At 41.4% G+C, this 18908-nt stretch overlaps 1 protein-coding gene and 1 long non-coding RNA gene across 2 annotated transcripts in view; one reads left to right on the forward strand and one right to left on the reverse strand.

Annotated features, from left to right (window-relative positions):
* The window catches only part of LOC143694853 (uncharacterized), a 114291-nt gene that overhangs the window by 38166 nt on the left and 57217 nt on the right, over nt 1–18908 (reverse strand). The gene's annotated exons all lie outside the window — the stretch shown is intronic.
* Nucleotides 12167–18789, forward strand: AHSG (alpha 2-HS glycoprotein). Its single transcript, XM_054639617.2, has 7 exons — nt 12167–12381; nt 13720–13830; nt 14972–15056; nt 15873–16036; nt 16321–16434; nt 17241–17321; nt 18162–18789. Exons 1-7 carry the CDS (start codon nt 12178–12180, stop codon nt 18435–18437), a joined length of 1035 nt encoding a protein of 344 aa, XP_054495592.1. The 5' UTR covers nt 12167–12177; the 3' UTR covers nt 18438–18789.

The raw sequence follows: 18908 nt of genomic DNA on the forward strand, positions 1-18908 counted from the left end.
CTCCTGTGTTTTTTCCACAGGCACTGTTGCACTTTCTCCAGTGTCTCTGGTAAATATAAACTGGATGGGGACAGAGTGGGAACTGGAGATGGAAATGGCTATTTCAGGAATTATTCCTGCCCCCAAATAAGATGTTTTATGTTCAGCTCCAACTGCAGAAAGGGCCTTTGGACTGGAATGGGGGAATTTACTCCTGAATGCAGTGCTAATCTGTTGGAACCATGTGTTTCTTCTCACAGGGACATGCTTCTTACGGAATTATTACTTTTTCTGGATTTATTAGGGGGCATCTTTGGGGTGAGTTACAGTTGATTTCAGATTGCAGAAGAAGCAAAGGGCATATATTCCTTACAGAGCAAACTGTCTTTTACTGACAAACACATATTGATCCTAGCAGTGGGACCCAATTGTGACCAAGATCTGCAATCCCTATTAGGTTATTACTTAGAGATGCAAGGAAAAAGGGTTTTCTTCCCTCATTATTTTCATAATACAGCTGAGAAATTGTCCATTTCTTACTGACTTAAATTTTCTTTTCAACAAAACTGAATAGAAATTATTTAATCATTCATCCTCTATTTACCTTTCATATCAAAGCAAAGTTAGCATAGGCAGCTTCATGATGCATGTAAAATAAATCCCAACAGAGACTATTCCAGGATTTTAGGGGAAATTATTTGTATCATTATTATTCTACCAGGCTGCCTGCAATTTTCATCTCAAACCCAATAAATTTTACCCCCAGTATCTGCAATGACTTCCAAAATTATGCAGATGATTATTTTATTAGCATGTGCCCAGATGGTAGACTGCCAGGCACAGTTACTGTCATTGCATGTAGCTCTCTGTAATGCAAGAATTACTAGGAAAACAGTGCATTTGGGCACTGGTTATATAAATTAAGACCAAAGCAACAGTAACAAACTCAATTCAAACAAAATCAATAAAAGGTATGTAAATCATCAGACTAGTAACATTAGACATAATGTTAATACCAATCTCTTCATGTCAGTCTAGCCCTACACTGAATTGTGGGAAATGTCTGACAGGCTTCTGCCCCATAATGTCATTTCTCATTGACTTTATTTAAACCCAGTTCTATTTAAAGCAGTTCATCACAACTCTTGCAATTTATTCTATGGATATACCTTAGACCACACCTGAAAGACAAGGACCTAAGAGCAGACTACTATAAACAGGGAAAAACACACATTCACTTTAAAACATCATTTTTGTACCATGGCAATCAGATCCCTCTGTGACATTTGCCACACTAGACTGGTAGTGATGTTTATTCCAATACTGTATTTTGTATAAATGCAATGTTTGTCTCTTCCTACCTCTGAGGGATACAGTTTGTAAAATCATCTTGAATATGAAAAGCACTGTGGAGATGAAGAACCCTGTGCACTGTAAGATCACTGAATGCATACAAAGCCCCAGAACCCTGTGGCTGCAGCTGTGCAGTGGTGCTGGATGGGCTGCCTGGTATCAGCAGTGGCTGATGCAGCAGGAGCCAGCAGAGCCTTGGGTGGGCCAGCACCCATCCTCACCCTGGGGGCTTTTCAATTGCTGAATACTCCCCTCCTCCTCTCCTTAATTTGATTTCTTCCTCTGGTGTCCATCCCTTCTTTGTGGCTCCTCTCAGCAGCTGTGGACTCCTCTTTGGCACTGACACAACAGTGACCAGCTAGCCTCAGGTGTGTTTGCCCTTACTTAGCCCACAGACTAAGAAGTATTTTATTCTGTCTGGGCCCAAGGACCAAATATGGACTGGAGAGCCTTTCCCTCACTGAATCCTGGACCTACCTCTCTTCTCTGCAGCACATTGTGCAATGCACCCTGCCTTCCTCCACAGACAGATCACTGGGGGAATGTCATGGCAGCAGAAGTCACCTGGCTTCCTCTGTTGGACTGTGACCTGTAGGTAGAAGTTTCCCAATGCTGCTGCTTGGGAAACTTCTCCCCATCTTCTTCAGGAAGAGGCAGAAGGCTACCAGCTTAACCATGCAGGTTAAGGCCTGCCCCAAAAGTGTGAAAACATAATCCACAAGTGCAGGAGTTAGTATACCAAGGAGGCAGCAATCTCAATACACCTTACACTGTTTCAGAAATCTGTTCTCTATCTGTTCAGGCACGGGTGGGAAGATTGTACTGTTGGATCTGGACAAGCTAGAAGCCAAGTGTTATATTAAAATCTGTGTGCCACAGGAGGCTTGTGAACACAGGTCTTTTGTTGAAATATATTATATATACTATATCTGCAGATTGGGTTTAGCTTTACACCTTGATTCTTCTGGCACAGCTGTTCACATTAGGAAAGTCAAACACGATGACAGATCTGATAGCTGGCACTGTCTGATGCAAACATGGGAAGCAGGAAGCAAGAGAAATCAAAGAAGAAAAATGTGTTTCTCCTTTAATGCACAACAGCAAACACTCCAGCCATATTCTCGCTGAAAGGAATTTGATGTCTCGGTCAGTGCTTTGCCTAATGAGCTACCAACATCAATCTGTCATCATCTGTATTATTTGAAATGGCCTCTGCTGACACAAGGTATATTCATGTACTGGCCCTCCTGGGCACTTGAGAGTTCAAGTCCTGGGCAGTTTATACCACACTGAATGATAATGAAGGGTAACAGAATAATCATTGGCTTCCTTCTCTCAAGGGGAGGCAAGAATGTTGTTGCAGGGATCTCCCCCAGCCAAGAATGGCTTTTGATTACAGAGCTGGGAATATGAGTTATTTGTTTCTCTGTGCACAAATAGTCTCCAGCAACTCTTTGCAACAGTGCTTTAGCTCCCCAAAGCACATGTAGCGCATCTGTCCATCTGTCCTGGCATTTCCATGAGCCTGCCCCAAGTATCTGACTCTCAAAAACTTGAAGGGCTGTATCAAAAGCCAGGAAAGAGATGAACACTGACAATAGGTGGGAATTTCAAGGAAAAAAATCCCCTTTTAGTGCCTGTCTTTACCTGTTCCTATAATATACACATAACATTACACAATCATCTTTAACATCTTCAGCTGTACTCAGAAAAGTACTGTTTCTGGAAATATCTTCTCAGTGAGATTTTAGATTGCAAGGTTTCTAACCAACACCAGCAGTTGTTTCAAGACCCGAATCTTTAACTTGCATCATTAAATGGAAGCTTCACACAAATGAAGCAAATAAATTGTCAAGAAACTTAATACGAATGACAGCTACTATATTTTTATTGGTCCAAAGTTTGCAAAAGATCTTGTTTCCTTTCAGAAAGTACCTGGGAGTTGCAACACTCCTAGCCAAGCCTTACGCTCCCATGTTAATGCACACTTAAAACTGCAGGTGAGCTTCAGGTGAGTTACATAACAAGAAAAATAACAATGTTTGACACCACTATTACCAACCTTTCTCTTAAGAACTCAAAGGTTTCAAAATGTATGAACTAGACCTCACTTCCTCTTCTACAACAAGTAAATATTATATGTTCCCTTTTGTCAGTGAAAGGCTTTCATCCAGCTACCCCAAGGACAGTCTTATTTGCAAGACTTGTGTATGCACTACAGGACGGTTCCTTTGTTCCTCACATATCCCAAAATGAAGGCAAGAGTTAGGGAGGGGCCAGATAAGAGTCCCTCTTATCAAATAAGATTTGTTTTCAAAGGAATGTTTCATACCAAACTGCTTTTGGTAAGTGGAGAAGATAAGACTGTCCCTAGAGTGGCACTGCCATGTGTGCTTTTAAAGGCAGATTGAGCAGATACCTGTCAAAACAAAAATGTTGTAGATAAATTCACAATTTCAGGTGGTTTTCAAACATTTTGCCTTGTGAAGTCCTAAATTTTTTCAGTTAAGTTCAGCCACCCATATAACAAAAATGGGTTTAAAAGTCATGTAACACTTTACTGCAGATAATGTGACAAGGGGCAGCTCTTCAGGCCCTGTGAGAGCTCAGAGAGGTGATGGCCTCAAGGACCAGCTCAGAAATGGGATTCTTTCTGAAGAGAGTGCAAGAGACATATCTGTCAGTGACAAGGCTGAATGGCTCAAAGAGATGGTGATGGCAGAATGGACAAGGTGAGATCCAGGTGAAAGTTGAGCAAGAAGGTCTGGTCTTGGCCAGGGCCTTGCAAATGCAAGGAGAAAATTGAGCCTGATGTTCTTGTGAATGGGGAGAACTTGGAGAAATGATGAAATACAGCCTTGCTTAGGGAGTAGGATCAATGGTAGAGGAAGTCATCCTATGGAGTTCATTGTAATATGAACATACTGAGCTACAGTGACAGATAAAACAGGGATTTCCGATATATTTGACAGGAAGAAAATTATGCTGTAGACCCAGAATAGTTGTATTAGACAAGAGGACTCAAAAAGACCCAAGATTCCCTTCAAGAGACAGAAAAATGGAAATAACTAATGGAAAAATTAGAAATTTACTGAGACTAACAGTGCTCAACAGAACAGCAGAGGGGACATGCCAGGAGCAAAGCCTGAGATGCCCAGTACAGAAATACAGAACGTTGTAGCCTCACCAAAGCAGTTCTGTGAGTTCTTTTTGCCTGTTTCATTCATAAATCCATGAGTACAAAATCAGTGTTCTGCACTAGCCAGTTACACGTACAATTTTAACTGGCAACATTTAACATCACTGTTTGGTTCAGAATTTCTGGGCTGAATGTAAACAAAGCTACAGCTCTCTTTCCTCTGGCATAACAAAATAAATTCACAAACATATCGGGAAAAAGTGTTGTTATGCACCTCTGCACTGAAACGTGACACTGGATATTGTTTTTAATCAGCCCACGATGCTCACATCACATCTCCCTTGCTCTGAGACACTAAGGAGGAGGTCACCTGGGCACGGGTGTGTCTGCTCAGAGAGACTTGTGTTTATTGCTCCTGACAGCCTGGGCTCCCTGTCTGCTGTGAATCCCAGGCTGTGTAAATTAAGCAGGGAGAGCTGTAAGTGTAGTTACTTTGTTGTCATAAAAGTCATCCATACTTTATGTCTAACATGCAAAATTTCAACTCCTTAAGCAGGAATGTCTATATAAATTCCTTCAAACTGCACTGACTTGGAAAGACCCACTTCCCCTGTTGCAAATGTGTTATTAATATATCGCCTCCACGCTATTAAATTAAAATGTCCCCCTCATGTTTCCGATCTTACTTCCAGATTTTTAGCCATGTGGCTGGAAGGCAGCAGAGATTGAATTAAATGGGTGATTTAGGGACATGTAGCAGTAAAAAAAAAAATGCAAAAACCCATAGGACTTCATCATCTGCCTCACTAAAAATAAATAACTTAAATTTTTTAAGACTCTCTTGCTTGTCAGAATTATGTAAATCTCACTGGGATATTGATTGAGTTTGTCATGCCCCTGAAGGAGTGCTCCAAGGTGAGAAAGGATATCAGTTTGCCATTCCCCACCTGCCATTCCCTAGCCCTGCCTGGAATGGTGTGGACCCTCCTGTCACTCATGCCAATGAGCCTCCACATGGAAACACATGCACTGTTTTCAAAACAGTAGCCCAGCATAAGTAGGGAACAATTTCATAAGTAGGGAACAAATGTTCTCAGACTGCCACAGCATAAGAATTCATAAGAACGAATGTGTAGCTTTTTCTACAAAACTCAGTGGAAAAAGCACTTACCTACAGTGCCAAGAGTGAACTTTTGTTTCTCACATCAAAAATATGTCATTGCAGCTGAGCATGTGGGAATCCAGAGAGCACAGCAGGCTTCCTTAACACTTGCTACTAAATTTCAGGGTTTAACTCAGCAAGGGAAGATAGCATGTGGAGTTATCATGTGGAGTTCTCCATCAAAGAGACTAACAGAGTCATAGAACATGACAGCACCCAGACAATTTGTGCACTTACATCTTTAAAGACTCCTGTAAGTAGAAGGAATTAATGTAGCATGTTTCAATTTGCGTTTTTAAACTGGAGCCATGTGTTTGTGGACACCCTGGTAATGCCAGGACAGTCACTGGAGTGGAGTTGAAATTCCCAGGGAGTGGAGCTGAAATTCCCTTGCTGCTCATGGAGATGGGGAGAGGTCAGTGTGACTGCAGGGTGTTTGTTTGCTCAGTGTGAAATACCAGGTTTCTGCTTCTGATCCACTGTTTGCTCCGGAGGTTCAGCCCTGCAGTCTCTTCCCAGGTATCCTGCTCTGTTTGTTCTAGGTTCTGGTATGAAGCAATGATCAGGGGAACACCCAGAGAAGCTGCAAGAACAAACTATAGCATAAGAACATAAAGCCAACCCCCCCCCAAATCCTTCCACAGCTGCTAATCTCTGATTTCACAGTTGCCACCTATCCATCTCCAGCACAGCTTTCCCACACCCATCAAATTGCACAGGAATGATACTGAGAGAACCATGACATCCCTGCAGGGCTGAAGCAAAAATATCCCACTGTTTAGAGTTGCATGGCAACATAAATAACTTTGACCTCGATAAAAGGGTAAAAAAGTATAACAAATTTAGGAAGGGGGGGGTCTCCCATAGCAGGTCAGTGTAACACAGGGTAAGTCAATCAGGGGCTTGAAAACCCTCAACTCATAAAACTGCTCCTGTTACTGATTGCAGCATCAAAACACAGAGCAAGGAAAATGCGGAAATGGGGAGGAAAATTTAAATCAATCACAAACTGCACTAAGACAAAACATCTTATATAATCTTCCCACTGGGAAGAGAAGGAGAATAGACTTTCATGTAACAAGTGCTAGTTTTGTCAGTTGATGTACTTCTGGAAGGCACTCAAGTATTTCAGTGCTATAGACAATAGAAGAGCAAAATGAACAAGAGAGAACAGAACAGAAATAGACTTGGTTAGCTTTGTCTGGGAGAGCTGGTCAAAAATTTAAATTTTCATTTCAGTAAAAATTTCAAAATTCTTGACAACTTTTTAAGCTCTTTCAAAGGAAAAGAAAAATAAAAACAATACAGTTTTTTAAAAGAAACTCTAACCAGTGAAAAATGTCTCTGAAATAATAAATACTAAATCTGGAAGACCAAATTTCAATCCTCTCAATCTTCCTACCTTTCTGATAAGTCCAGGAAATAGTCTTATCTAAGGTTTTACTGACTGGCATCTGGTTTTTCTGACTCTTGGATTCCTCGAATGTTTTGAATTCATCCTTCTACCCAGTGATACCAAACATTTTTACAAAATTCAGTAAGTTATTTCAGATCACAGAATTAAAAGGGAAAATAGTTATTTTCATCCTACAGTTGAAAGAAAATAAAGGTTAACAGATTGAGATCAGCAAAGCTCACAGAAAAGGAATCTTAGCTGGACATCCAGGACTAAAGGCTCTCAAATTAGATGCCATGTCTGAACACTTTATATCTCACAGTAAGAAATTTCTCAACTGCAAATAGCACAGCAAACTAGGGCACATGGTCAGCCTTTCTTCTCTTGAAGATTCTAATATTTAATAAAAATAAATTAATTTTCATATCATATGCTACTATTACTATCTGGTAAAATTGTTCAGACTTCACAGTTTTTCTTAGCCTGAAATTCCTGTTATAGGGACAATGGGGGACTTGGACTGAAGTGATTCTGAGCCAATTTACATCTGCTGAAGATTTGCCCAGGTAGTGGAAAGGGGCCAATAAGACTATGCAAATCAATTAGTCTAATTTGTCTTGAGGTTTTTCTCAGACCTCTATGGGTTTTCACACACTTTATTTTTAAATGCTGATTATACTGTCATTTAAGGGAGCAATATGCTGCCTTGACAAGGCTGGTGACTTTAACTTTCTGACATTTTCCCTGCAGACATTTTCTTGCCTTGGCGTGCAGGTTTCTGAGTAGGTGATGGCTATATAGAAGACAGCCCTGATGTTCCAATATCTTGTGAACTCGATGATCCAAAAGTAATGTACTTAATCAAGTGTAAAGCAAAAGGTGATTAAGTTTTGCAGTACTGTACAATGCCTGACTGCTCAGAAATGCATCTTTTGATGTGGTACAGAGAATTGGACCAGTTCTGTCTGCTTTACCAAAAAATGTCGGTTTAGTAATCTGAAAAGAGAGCCTCAGAAATCCCCACAAGTGTTTAACTTTGATGTGAAGCTTTAAAAAGATGATATTTATCTGTTTGCTTGGTTAATTTGCTTGAATTTTAAGCTCAGGAAGGTGTCAATTTGACATCTAGGAAAGGGGTTTTTTGCTTTTTTTCCAAATGAGTTTGAGCAGGGGCAGCAAATTTCCAATCATCGCTAGTTGTTCCAAGCATCCAACCAAAAAAAAGAGAGAAAGCAAAAAAGAAAACCATCAACTCACCTTTCCATTGTGGTTTATATGAATTATTAAGAACTGAGATTCAGTGGAGCCTCAATTTTTGAGCATAGAATCAATACTATATTTTATATAACAAGGGCAGTAAACCCAGCTTGTTCTGCTTCCATCACAGTGAAGCCTTGTCAAGTCTCTCAGGCAACCTAATTCACCAGGGCCAAAGCCTCACACCACTGATGTCAAAGGTGGATTGAGGTGGGTTGAAAACTGGCTGAAGAGCTGGGCCTGGAGGTGCTGATCATGGCACAAAGGCAAGATGGAGGCCAGTAAGCTGCAGTGCCCCACAGGGGCAATTCTGGGGTCCAGTCCTGTTTAACACCAGCAGTGATCTGGATGATGAGCAAAACTGTGAGAAGTGACTGGGATGCCACAGGGTGATGCTGTCATTGAGAGGGACCATGGCAGGCTGCAGAACTGCCTGATAGGAACCTCACAAAGTTCAGAGAGAAGTCTGAAATCCTGAAATCCCCAGGGCAGCATATGTAGGAAAATATGCTGGAAAGCATCACCCAGCTGTAAAGCAGCTTGACAGAAAAGGACCTGGGAGTCCTGGCAGGCACCAAGCTGAGCCAATGATGTTCCCTTGTTGCACAGTACCCTGAGCTGCACTAGGCAAAGCACTGCCAGCAGCTTTAGGGAGGTGATCCTTCCCTTGTATTCAGCACTGGTGAGGTCACACCTGGTTTCTGTGCCCAGTTCTGGGCTCCTCAATACAGGAGAGAATACTGGAGACAGTGTGGCAAAAGGCCACAAAGGTAACTAAAGTACTGGAGCATCTCATGTGAGGAAAGGTTGAGAGCTGGGACTACTTGGCATAGAGAAGGCTTGGAAGGGCTTAATGGGTATAAATACCAAAAGGGAGGGTACAAAGGGGTGGAGCAAGGCTCTTGTCAGTGGTACTCTGTGACAGGACCAGGGGAAATGAGCACAGACTGACATAGAAGGTTCTGTCTGAACATCAGGAAACACACCCGACTGTGAGGTGACCAAGCATGGGCACAGGTTGCCCAGAGAGGCTGTGGAGTCTCCTTTCTTGGAGATAATCAAAAGTCACCTGGACGTGGGTGACCATTTCAAGGTGGCCCTCCCTACTTGTGCAGTGGGGTTGCACAAGGTGACCACTCGGTGTCCTTTCCAAAGTCAACCCTTCTGTGATACTGCTATTCTGTGAAAGACTTGTTTGCTTCAGTGGGGTTGAGATGCCACCTTCTGTGCAGGAGCCCACGGCATTCAGATCACTTTCTTGTGCTGTAAGAACTATTTGCAGCCATTACTGCAAATACAGGACAATGTGTTACTATGTCTCAGGCATGAAAGAGGGAGAATAGATTTGCCTGGGGTCAGTGAGAAGTTATCTCTGCATTATTGCCTCTTCAGTGAGGGGGCTGTAAAAAGGACAGTCGTGATGGGCCACAGGCCTGCAGGGAGCTGACACCAGCCATCCCACCTTCAGAGGGAATAATTAGGCAGATGCGTGTCAGTCTGTACCCAAAATGTGCAAGGCTCCTTTGTCATATTACCTGTACCCAAACTACCTAATTGTATTTTTAAACTCCTTTCCCAAACATAAAAACCAAACACAAATTTCCTCCCACATATCACAAGTCACCCCGAACTGCCAACATTCCACATTGCACTAATAATTGCATTAATAATCATGTGGGCACATTTCTCATCCTCTGTATGCCCACAAAGAAAGTTCACACAGTCACCAAGAGGGGAAGGGCTTGAGTAAGCCTATAGAGAAAGTAAAGAGAGGTACAGCAGGCTTCAAAGTATTTCCTTTTTGTCCTGCTTGGTAAATGGAATACAGAATGTGACTGACAATGAAGAAGGAAGAAAGAAGATAATAAATCCTGTTTGCTATTTGAGGTTTTAAGTTGTTCTTTGAAACTGGAACCTGAAGTTGACTGAACTGGGTTATACATTACATTTAGGAATATGCAGAGCTTGACTGCAGAAATGTTATACATCCTACAGTATTTGCAATTCTAAGTAGAAAAGATGTAACCTAAGAAACTGAGTAATGACCACACAAAATTTAGAAATAATATTTTAAGTCCTTCACTGGGATAATTATATGTCACTCAGGTGAAAATCTGCACCTGGTGGAAGTTCACCTCACTGTTTCCAAAAAAAGGAAAAGGGGGATTAAAGGATTTACAGGTTAGAAACTGAACTGTGCATTAACAGTAAAGAGTAAAATACTATCTTGCTAAATAAATTTGCTGTAATTCAAAAGATGCCCACAAGGAACACTTAAAGTGTGTTTCTGGGACACCAAGCCTTCATTCTTTAATTGTTGCAGGCCAAACTCAGGAAAACAAATGATCATCCACACAACAGAGCAAATGCCAAAAAACCCCTGCTTCAAGTAATGGAGAAGAAACAAATCATGTTCAGACCAATTTTTTAATGTGTGTGAGAGAAAAAGTCTTTCTTTTCCCCATGAATCTCTTCAATTTGCAAATCCTAGCATCCATAACACACCTCATGCCACACAACTGAAGCAAATAATCCAATCTGTTCAGTTGCTTCCCATTCTCCTTCTTTATCACGTAATCTGTCCAACTGAACCATTGCTATTTATAGTGTTTCCTCTATTCACAGATTCTAGGACAGAGAGGAATGACTCAAGATTACTTCTTTTCCCAAAACTTTTAGCCTCTCTCACAATATCATGTAAGCTGAGGGGAAATACTTATTATCTAAAGTAAAAAAAACCCAGCTTCTAACTATGCCAAAGTCCTTCTATTCATCTCAAATCTGCAGGTAGTTCCTCAGCTCTAAAAATGACAACAGAGATTCAGATGTGTTAAAGCCAAAAGGGACCTTTACTGTTCTGATCACTGCCCTAGCATGGATGGTAGAAACTTGCTCTGAAACCCCTGCAGGAAAAACCATTTCTATTGATTGAGCCAGACTGTCTAGATAGAATCTATCTAGCCAAAGTCATCTCACCTTAAATTAAAGGTTGTAAATGCTGGACACATCATAGATGCTTTATTCTGCTATAAATTTTTTTTTATCCCGTTATTCTTTTGTAAATATGTACACTATGAATGTAAATATAAGATAGGATCCAGCATTCCTAAGCATTTAAGCAGCTAATTTTCCTCTATATCCTCCTTAAAACACTTTGTGCTCTTTAGGATCTTCTGCCAAATCCTCAAATCTGTACAACATATTCCAGAAACATTCCTACAAGATGCCTGCTTTGCAAAATAAAACTCCAAGAACTATTGGACATATTCAGATTATTCAGAGAAAGAAAGAGCTGATGCAAAGGATTTAGGAACTATGCCTCATTTCCTATTCCAAATAAATTCAGTAGCAAAAGTTGCTATTCAATTACATTTGCTGTTGAATGTGATCCTTAGAACTACTTAAAATTCCATTTTCTAAATTATCATGCTACTGATCTCACAATTTAGCTTGGTGTCTGGTGAGATTTGGGCCCCAACAGAATGTCCTGTTTACAAGAAAGCTTAATTAGCATTAGCATCTCTACACATTTAACAGAAGGGATCCCATTCCTCTTATGTGGACAGTATTTGGTTGGTAGAAGTGTCTAAAAATTGTGTTACATTTTTGCTGACGCTTTCTTCTTAAGCTGCTTTAGCAGACTTCGCAATATCCTACCTGATAAAATTTACTTTGGCCAAAATTAATCAGTCAGCTTGATGTCCTAACATTTACTTTTCTCTTTTGTTGTTTGCAATGCTTCTTGGAACTGGGACAAATATCAGGCGTGTGCTCATGTAAATCTGAGGTATGTACTATATAAATGAGGCCCCAGCTCTCGCTACCTAGCTACCATCTGAGCTGTATTCTTAGATCTCTATTTCTGAAAGGGATCAGTTTTCCTCAGGTGCCATGAAGGCACTAGTAGCTTTAATACTGCTTGTTCAGCTTCCAATTCACAAAGCTGTACCAGCAGCTCCCCCTGCTCCCTTGGGCTGTGATGACCCAGAATCTGAAGCAGCAGCTGAAGTTGCTCTGAATTATATTAACGGCCAGAGTCATCATGGATACAAGTTTGCCTTGAACAGAATCGAGGATATCCGTGTGGTACCCCAGGTAAGTGAGGAGCTTGCAGGCAGAACACTCTGCTCACCTGGGGACGCTTGGAAATCACCCAGGGCCTGCAAGGGCTGTATCCTCACACGGGGAAATCAGCGTGGCTCTGTTGATTTAAATGGGGCAAGGACACCTGGTAGCAGTGGAGAATCCAGGTCACTGGGATGTATCTCTCAAAGAGCAGAACAGAGGGGGAGGGAGAAATGTTCAGACGTTTTTGTACAGTGCTAGAAAGAGCTCGGGTTACAAACGCAGCATGTTTGCTAGGGCAGATCATCCCAGGTGCTGATTTGTAAGCCCAGTAGCTAATCTGGAGAAAAACCGAGGATAATCTTTGAGATGCAGGTAATTACTTATTGGCTAAACACATACCTATCAAAACTCCATGCTATTTGTGATGTTGTAGTAGGCACTAATTTTACCTAATGTCCCATTGAGCTGCCAAGGAGTCTAAATGGAAATTACCGTGGCTTATTTTCCCATAGATCTATTGCTATCAATGAAGGCATCTAGAAAGGCCATAGAAGAGTCACAAATACAATGTATGTGCCAATTCAGAACCTTTGATTCTCTTAAAACATGGGAAATAGTCCCATGAGTGAAAACATGACATGAGTCATAGACATGAGTAAAACTCCATGGCTGTTTTCTACTTGTTATGAAAGAGAAGATACCAAAAGATTCGTTTAGAAAAGACTACAACAGACATAAAAGAGATTAGAAGTGTGTCCAGAGTTACCCATATAAAAACACTGGTGACACTGCTTTGCTCATATTAATGCTTTTACACTAAAATGACTTAATTGGTTTAAATGTAATCACTCATGACTCGAACATCACAATCAATCTTGGACCTAGAGAACCCAAGGAACTGTGTCCTGTGTTACAGATGCAAAGGAACTGGTGCAATTCAGTGTAATTCCAATGGACTAAACCAGACAGGTCAATGTTCACTGGTGTTTGTTTGGTATCTGGTTATAGAAACATGAAGTTTTTTCATCAGAAAGCTGTTGATTTCTTTAAAACTACCCAAAAAAATAAAATTAAGTTAACTTAAGAGAACTGACTCACTACATACAAGCTTGACTTTGCCAAATTTATGAGCCTGTTCCTTATTAGCTGGAATAAACTCAGTGTGATTATCTTGACTTACTCCAGATTTGGAGTCCTGTTTTTTTTTATAAAGTTAAAAGTAAGGACCTTTTCATTTACTCTGGTGTATACCTGGAGCTACCCATGATAGTCAGCAACAGAGGAAGTGCAGCCCCAGGGAAGAAATCTGGTGGTGTTTTGTGAAGAAATTACATCAATTCCAATGGTTTATTTTTTTCCTTTCAGGGGCCAAATAATGACATCATATTTCTTGAACTTGACTTACTGGAGACCACGTGCCCTATTCTCAGCCCTACACCTCTTGCAAATTGCACAGTGAGGAGCTTTGCAGAACATGTGAGTACCTGAACATTACCAGCTGGGTCCAAAGGTGCATGTTCAATATGTTGATGCCGAAGGCCAGGCTATCACCAGATTCCCAAGCAAAAGTCATATCCCTGTAACAGCCTTTAACCACCCAACCACTTGTAACCTCCTTGCTGACTTCACTGCCTTCATGTCATGAAAGACTTCTCTCCTGGATTTCTTTCATGTCCTGTTATCTGAAGAGGACAGATCTCTGCCAACATAGCATCCCACACACAGTCCATGAATGCCATGGGGCCTTCTGCAGGGGTTCCAGATTCAGTCAGCCCAGATGTCACTGCCTCATTGCAAACCACAGAAAGAGCAGGCTGTCAATGTGTGCAAAAATACCCTTCCCTTGGCTACATGTGGGTTGTTACCTGCTGCAGTTCCACCAAGCCTTCTCTTCCTAGTTACAGCTGCAGATGAGCTATTCCCTTCAGCTAGGGCTCTGCCTTTGAAGTAATGCTCAGCTGGAATTTACTGGCCTCAGATATTTTGTTCTTATGCAAGTGTGATCCAGCTGTGAGACGCTTTCCTGACCAAAGCAATGGAAATGTTGTCTGAGCCTGCTGTTTCTAGAATGGGGCCCAATTCACAGAGCTCACTAAATATGAATCATGATCTACCCCTGTATTCATCAGGGCTCAGATTCTATTTTCCATCAGGGGGGAGGTAACTCTAACTGTTCCCTCTTCCCAGTGACTCCAGCTTTGCCTTTGACATCTCCTCCCTGCTGGATCATGTTGCTCACACAAGGCAGCACACTCTGCTGTTACCATGGCCACTGACCAGCTGAGATTAGTGAGAACGTTATCAAAGAGCTCTGTGGAAGGTCTTAATTCATAAGTATTCATATTCTTTGCTCTATATGAGAGACAAATCTGTACTTAATGTCCACAATCTTGCTACCCTGGTACTTTTGATACTTTTGAGATCCAGATTTGGATCCAGATTCTGTAGCTCTGATCTGCCTTTTACAAAATCACAGACATCAGGACATGCCTAGCAGTGCCTTTGCCATCAGACCGATGTTGCCAGGAATGGTCAGCCAGGATCTGTTCTTTTGAATTTAGTGGCCTTTTATCAGAAAATCCAACAATGTAACCCTTTGATTTTTGTCTCTCTCTAGGCAGTTGAGGGTGACTGTGATGTTAAACTGCAGAAGGTGGATGGGATATTATCTGTACTTGCTAGCAAATGCCACTCACATGCAGGTAAATGCTTTGTTCTGTAGATTTGAATCTAGAGGCTGGAGTATTTTTATAGCAGTGGTTACAGTTCAGTGGCTTTTCTGATTCTAAACTCCTGGGTATAAATATGGCATAAAGGACAGCAGTTAATGGATTTTCTAAATCCAGCCCTCTTTTCTGGTTTCATTCCCTTACAAACCCACTGTTTCTCTTTGCACCTCTTTACTGTTACAACTAAGATACTGTAAGACTAACTGGGGAGCAAGTCCCAGATTTGAGTCTTTTCAGTCAACAGTTAAACCTTAAGAATTTGATTCCTTGTTGGTCTGAGTTTACTTGCACTTGTTGGTCATCAGAGTCCCATTGGCAGATGCAGCTTCTTTACTGAATCCAGCATTTTCAATAGTACCATGGGAAAGCAGAATGTCTATTCTGCCTGCTCAGTGTGAGATCTCTTTGCTCTGTACGAGATGTCTTCAGTACTACTGTCAAAACTGATGACTGAAATAACAGACACAACTCCAGTGAGGTAAAAGATCTTCATTTTTCTACCATTCCTTGTGTAAGCTGAAGCACCTTCTCACTGGTGTTATAGAGAGGTTTCCAGAAAGAAAATTTTCTAAAAACTGAGTAAGAACATATAAAATGTGCTACTGAAGTCCTCAGAAAGATTTGCATGGTCAAGTCGTGTGACACACTGCCATCTATAGCCTGCACTGGAAAAACGCCACTTTAATTTGGGACAGGTTTTTAAACAGTGCTTTGTGTTACTGAATAGGCCTATAATGCCTTTCTAAACAATTTACAATCTGATCAAAACATGATCTATTCCTCCTGCAGACTCCAGTGAAGACATTCGCAAAGTCTGCCCTGACTGTCCACTGCTGGCAAGAATGAACGACACAGAGGTGCTAGAAACTGTGTCAGCTGCACTCAATGACTACAACAGCAAAACCACTGATTCTTACCTCAGACTCCTCGAGATTGGAAGAGCCAAAATACAGGTAATTTCTACAGCTATGTCTAGCCTTTCATGTAAACATAATACTTCATCTACAGTAATTGTGCACTGCTACCTAGTTATGTTTGCAAACAGACACAATTTGCTTGCTCTAATTCGCCCTCCTGATTTGCTTCTAATTTCCCAACTATTATGTGTCATTTTAGCCACAGGATTCCCTTTCACTCCAGTGGGAGATGAAGCCACAACATTTGCCTTTTATCTTTTCTCAGCAGCTCTGCAGTTTCTGAGTGCAAAGTCAGTCAAACATTTTTCCTGTTTTATCAGTATCACCCAGGGCACGTTGTTGTTACTGAGTTTGCTGTGGGTGCCACGAACTGCTCTGCACAAGAAGCTAAAGCCAACGTGGGGGCTTGTCAGCTGCTGCCCGAGGATCAGTCTGTGAGTATGGCAGCACACCAGCCCCAGCTCCCCAGCTCTGAGGTGGAAAAGCAGCATCATGCTGGGATGTGCTTGCACTGGAGCAGGAATAGACCCCTGTGGGGATCAAAGTGCAAGAGATGTGTACCATCATGATATATTTTTCAATATATCGTTCTTAAAGCTATATCACACCTTTCTCTTTTCTCTAAGGTATCTGGACTGATGGATTTGGATACATTTGAAAAGGCTTGAGGACCAGAGACAGAATATTTTTAATGAATAGACTATATATTATTGTTTATTCTTAAAATGAGCACCTGAGAAAATCAGGCTCTTTGTACTGGACAGTACACAGTCAAATTAAAAAAAAAGAAAAAAAAACAAAAACAAAAACAAAAAACCCAAAAAGCAGACTGTTTCCCCCTCCTACAATTCCAGTGCACTCAGTTCTGATATATATGAACTTGAGAATTATATTGTATACTTTACCATGTTAAAATTCTTCTGTTTCTGATGAAACTGAGTCCTAAGCAGTTTTAGGGGGTGGGAGCTCTTTACCTAGATTCTTATATATTCTTTCCCTCCCTCATATCCAGACATACAGAAGATCTTACTATAGAAGAACACAGAAGTTTCCCTTATTTGCTGCTTATGCATTTAAAGAGCTTTTTTTTTAGCCCAGCAGGCTAAAATGCAAGCACTTTACTGCTCAGATAGAACATGAGAACAAGTAGCCATTTCTAAATGTGCTGAAATACAAAGTTCTGATGCAGCCTCCCTCTATTTTCTAACTATTTTCTCTTGACTGTGTTCTGCTTTGCCAGAATTTTGGTTTCTGCACAGCAGTGATGGTAAAAGCTCCCACAAAAGACCTTCAGGTGGACTGCCAGTTGTATGGACATCAGGTACCAGCTCCAGATATTCCCTTGCTTTCCTGGGTATTCTAGCCCACTGGTACTGTTACAAGACATCATCTTGAGTTTACTTCTTTCACTATAGACTGCATTAGCCACCTGTGATAACTTAACTTTGTACCCTAAAAGCCAAGGTAAGGTAGCTCCTGATTATCCTATGGATTTCTGGGCTGGGCATTAAGTCATGTCTGCCATCCATGCCTGACATAATTCGCCCTCTTGACCATCTGGGAGATTCACATGTCCATCAGGGCAAAGGGAACCAGACTCTGCTCAGCTAAAGGGATGGAGCAGATAAATGTAAAACAGAAATCAGCATTGTGAGGCTGGAGGCTTTTAGTCCTTAGAGATGACTGAATTCAGGGACCTTGTCCTGCAGTGCTGTAGCAAGGGGAGGGAAACATGTGCACTCGACCTGAGTACTCTCCAGGTATTTTAGCTCACATTTGGTCTCAGGAGGACTAGGTGGTGGTTGAATACTTCCTATGGACAACAGCTCTTGGTAGCTCAACAGTAATTAGCTGTCTAAGAGGTATATGAAAGAGAAAATGAGACAGCTGGTCTTGAATGTTTCACCAGCTGTGCAGGTGGCCCTGAAAGATCATATAGCACAGAATTTGGTCCTGATGATTCATTGGCTATAAAAATGTGTTCCTGGGTTCCTGTGCATGTGTTCCAATGCAAATCAGACTTCCTGATAGTCAGGAACATTTGAACTTGGGTTGCAGGCCTGCAGCTTTTAGGAGCAGGGTAACTAGTAAGGTATCAATTACCTGTACATCACAAGCCCCAAATCCCTGAAAACCAACATGAGCTGTTTTTCTTTTCCAGCCTGGAGTTACCTACGCTCATCCAGGTCAAGACACATCAGCAGGACTGGCACCCAGTGCTGTGGGCATCACAAACCACAATCTTGGGCTTTTCCACAATAACCCTGTTGCATCTGAATCCAGCTCTTCAGAAATTTTGCGTTCCATGCTCCCAGCAAAATCAGTAGCAAAGAGAGCAGTCGCAGAGGCTGCTCAGCATGACAAAGTACCTCGCCCTGTTGGCTTTGTGCCTCCTCCTCCTCCCTGCCCTGGGAGGATTCGCTATTTCGATATCTAGGCTGTGTTTCAGACATGCAATGCAGCCAAGCTGAGGGATCAGTGCAGCAGCAACACACAGACCACAACATCGACTACAAATAGGTGAGAACACTTGACTCTCAGCCTGAATGAGTTTTACCCTCCAGAGGGCAGAGCCATGGTCAGGGTCTTGCAAAGGCCTGCTCCAAAATATAGATTATTACAACATAAAGCAGTAGTTTATTTTACATACAGGGATTCTCTAGTTAAAATACAGAAAATATTGTTTCAGTGAAACTGTTGTAAGAGCTATACAACAGTTGTAGCTTTGTGATAGAAACACCACCTGAAAGGTTAGTTCACAATAAAATGTTCAAAGCTTTGCTACCTTCTATCTGTATATATTTTCATTTAGTTGTCAAGTATCTCCTTCACAGTATTATGAGTCATATTCTGGGCTTGATTTCAAAAACACTAAGCTCCTGCACTTCTCATCAGCTTCACTGGGATG

The sequence above is a fragment of the Agelaius phoeniceus genome, chromosome 10, assembly GCF_051311805.1.
Source record: "Agelaius phoeniceus isolate bAgePho1 chromosome 10, bAgePho1.hap1, whole genome shotgun sequence".
NCBI lineage: Eukaryota > Metazoa > Chordata > Aves > Passeriformes > Icteridae > Agelaius > Agelaius phoeniceus.

What these genes read in the sequence shown, in the direction of transcription:
- AHSG (XM_054639617.2), top strand. Translation starts at nt 12,178, where the DNA reads ATGAAGGCACTAGTAGCTTTAATACTGCTTGTTCAGCTTCCAATTCAC. An exon ending in ATATCCGTGTGGTACCCCAG is followed by an intron (nt 12,382 to 13,719) that starts GTAAGTGAGGAG and finishes TTTTCCTTTCAG; the next exon opens with GGGCCAAATAATGACATCAT. An exon ending in GCCAGTTGTATGGACATCAG is followed by an intron (nt 17,322 to 18,161) that starts GTACCAGCTCCA and finishes TTTCTTTTCCAG; the next exon opens with CCTGGAGTTACCTACGCTCA.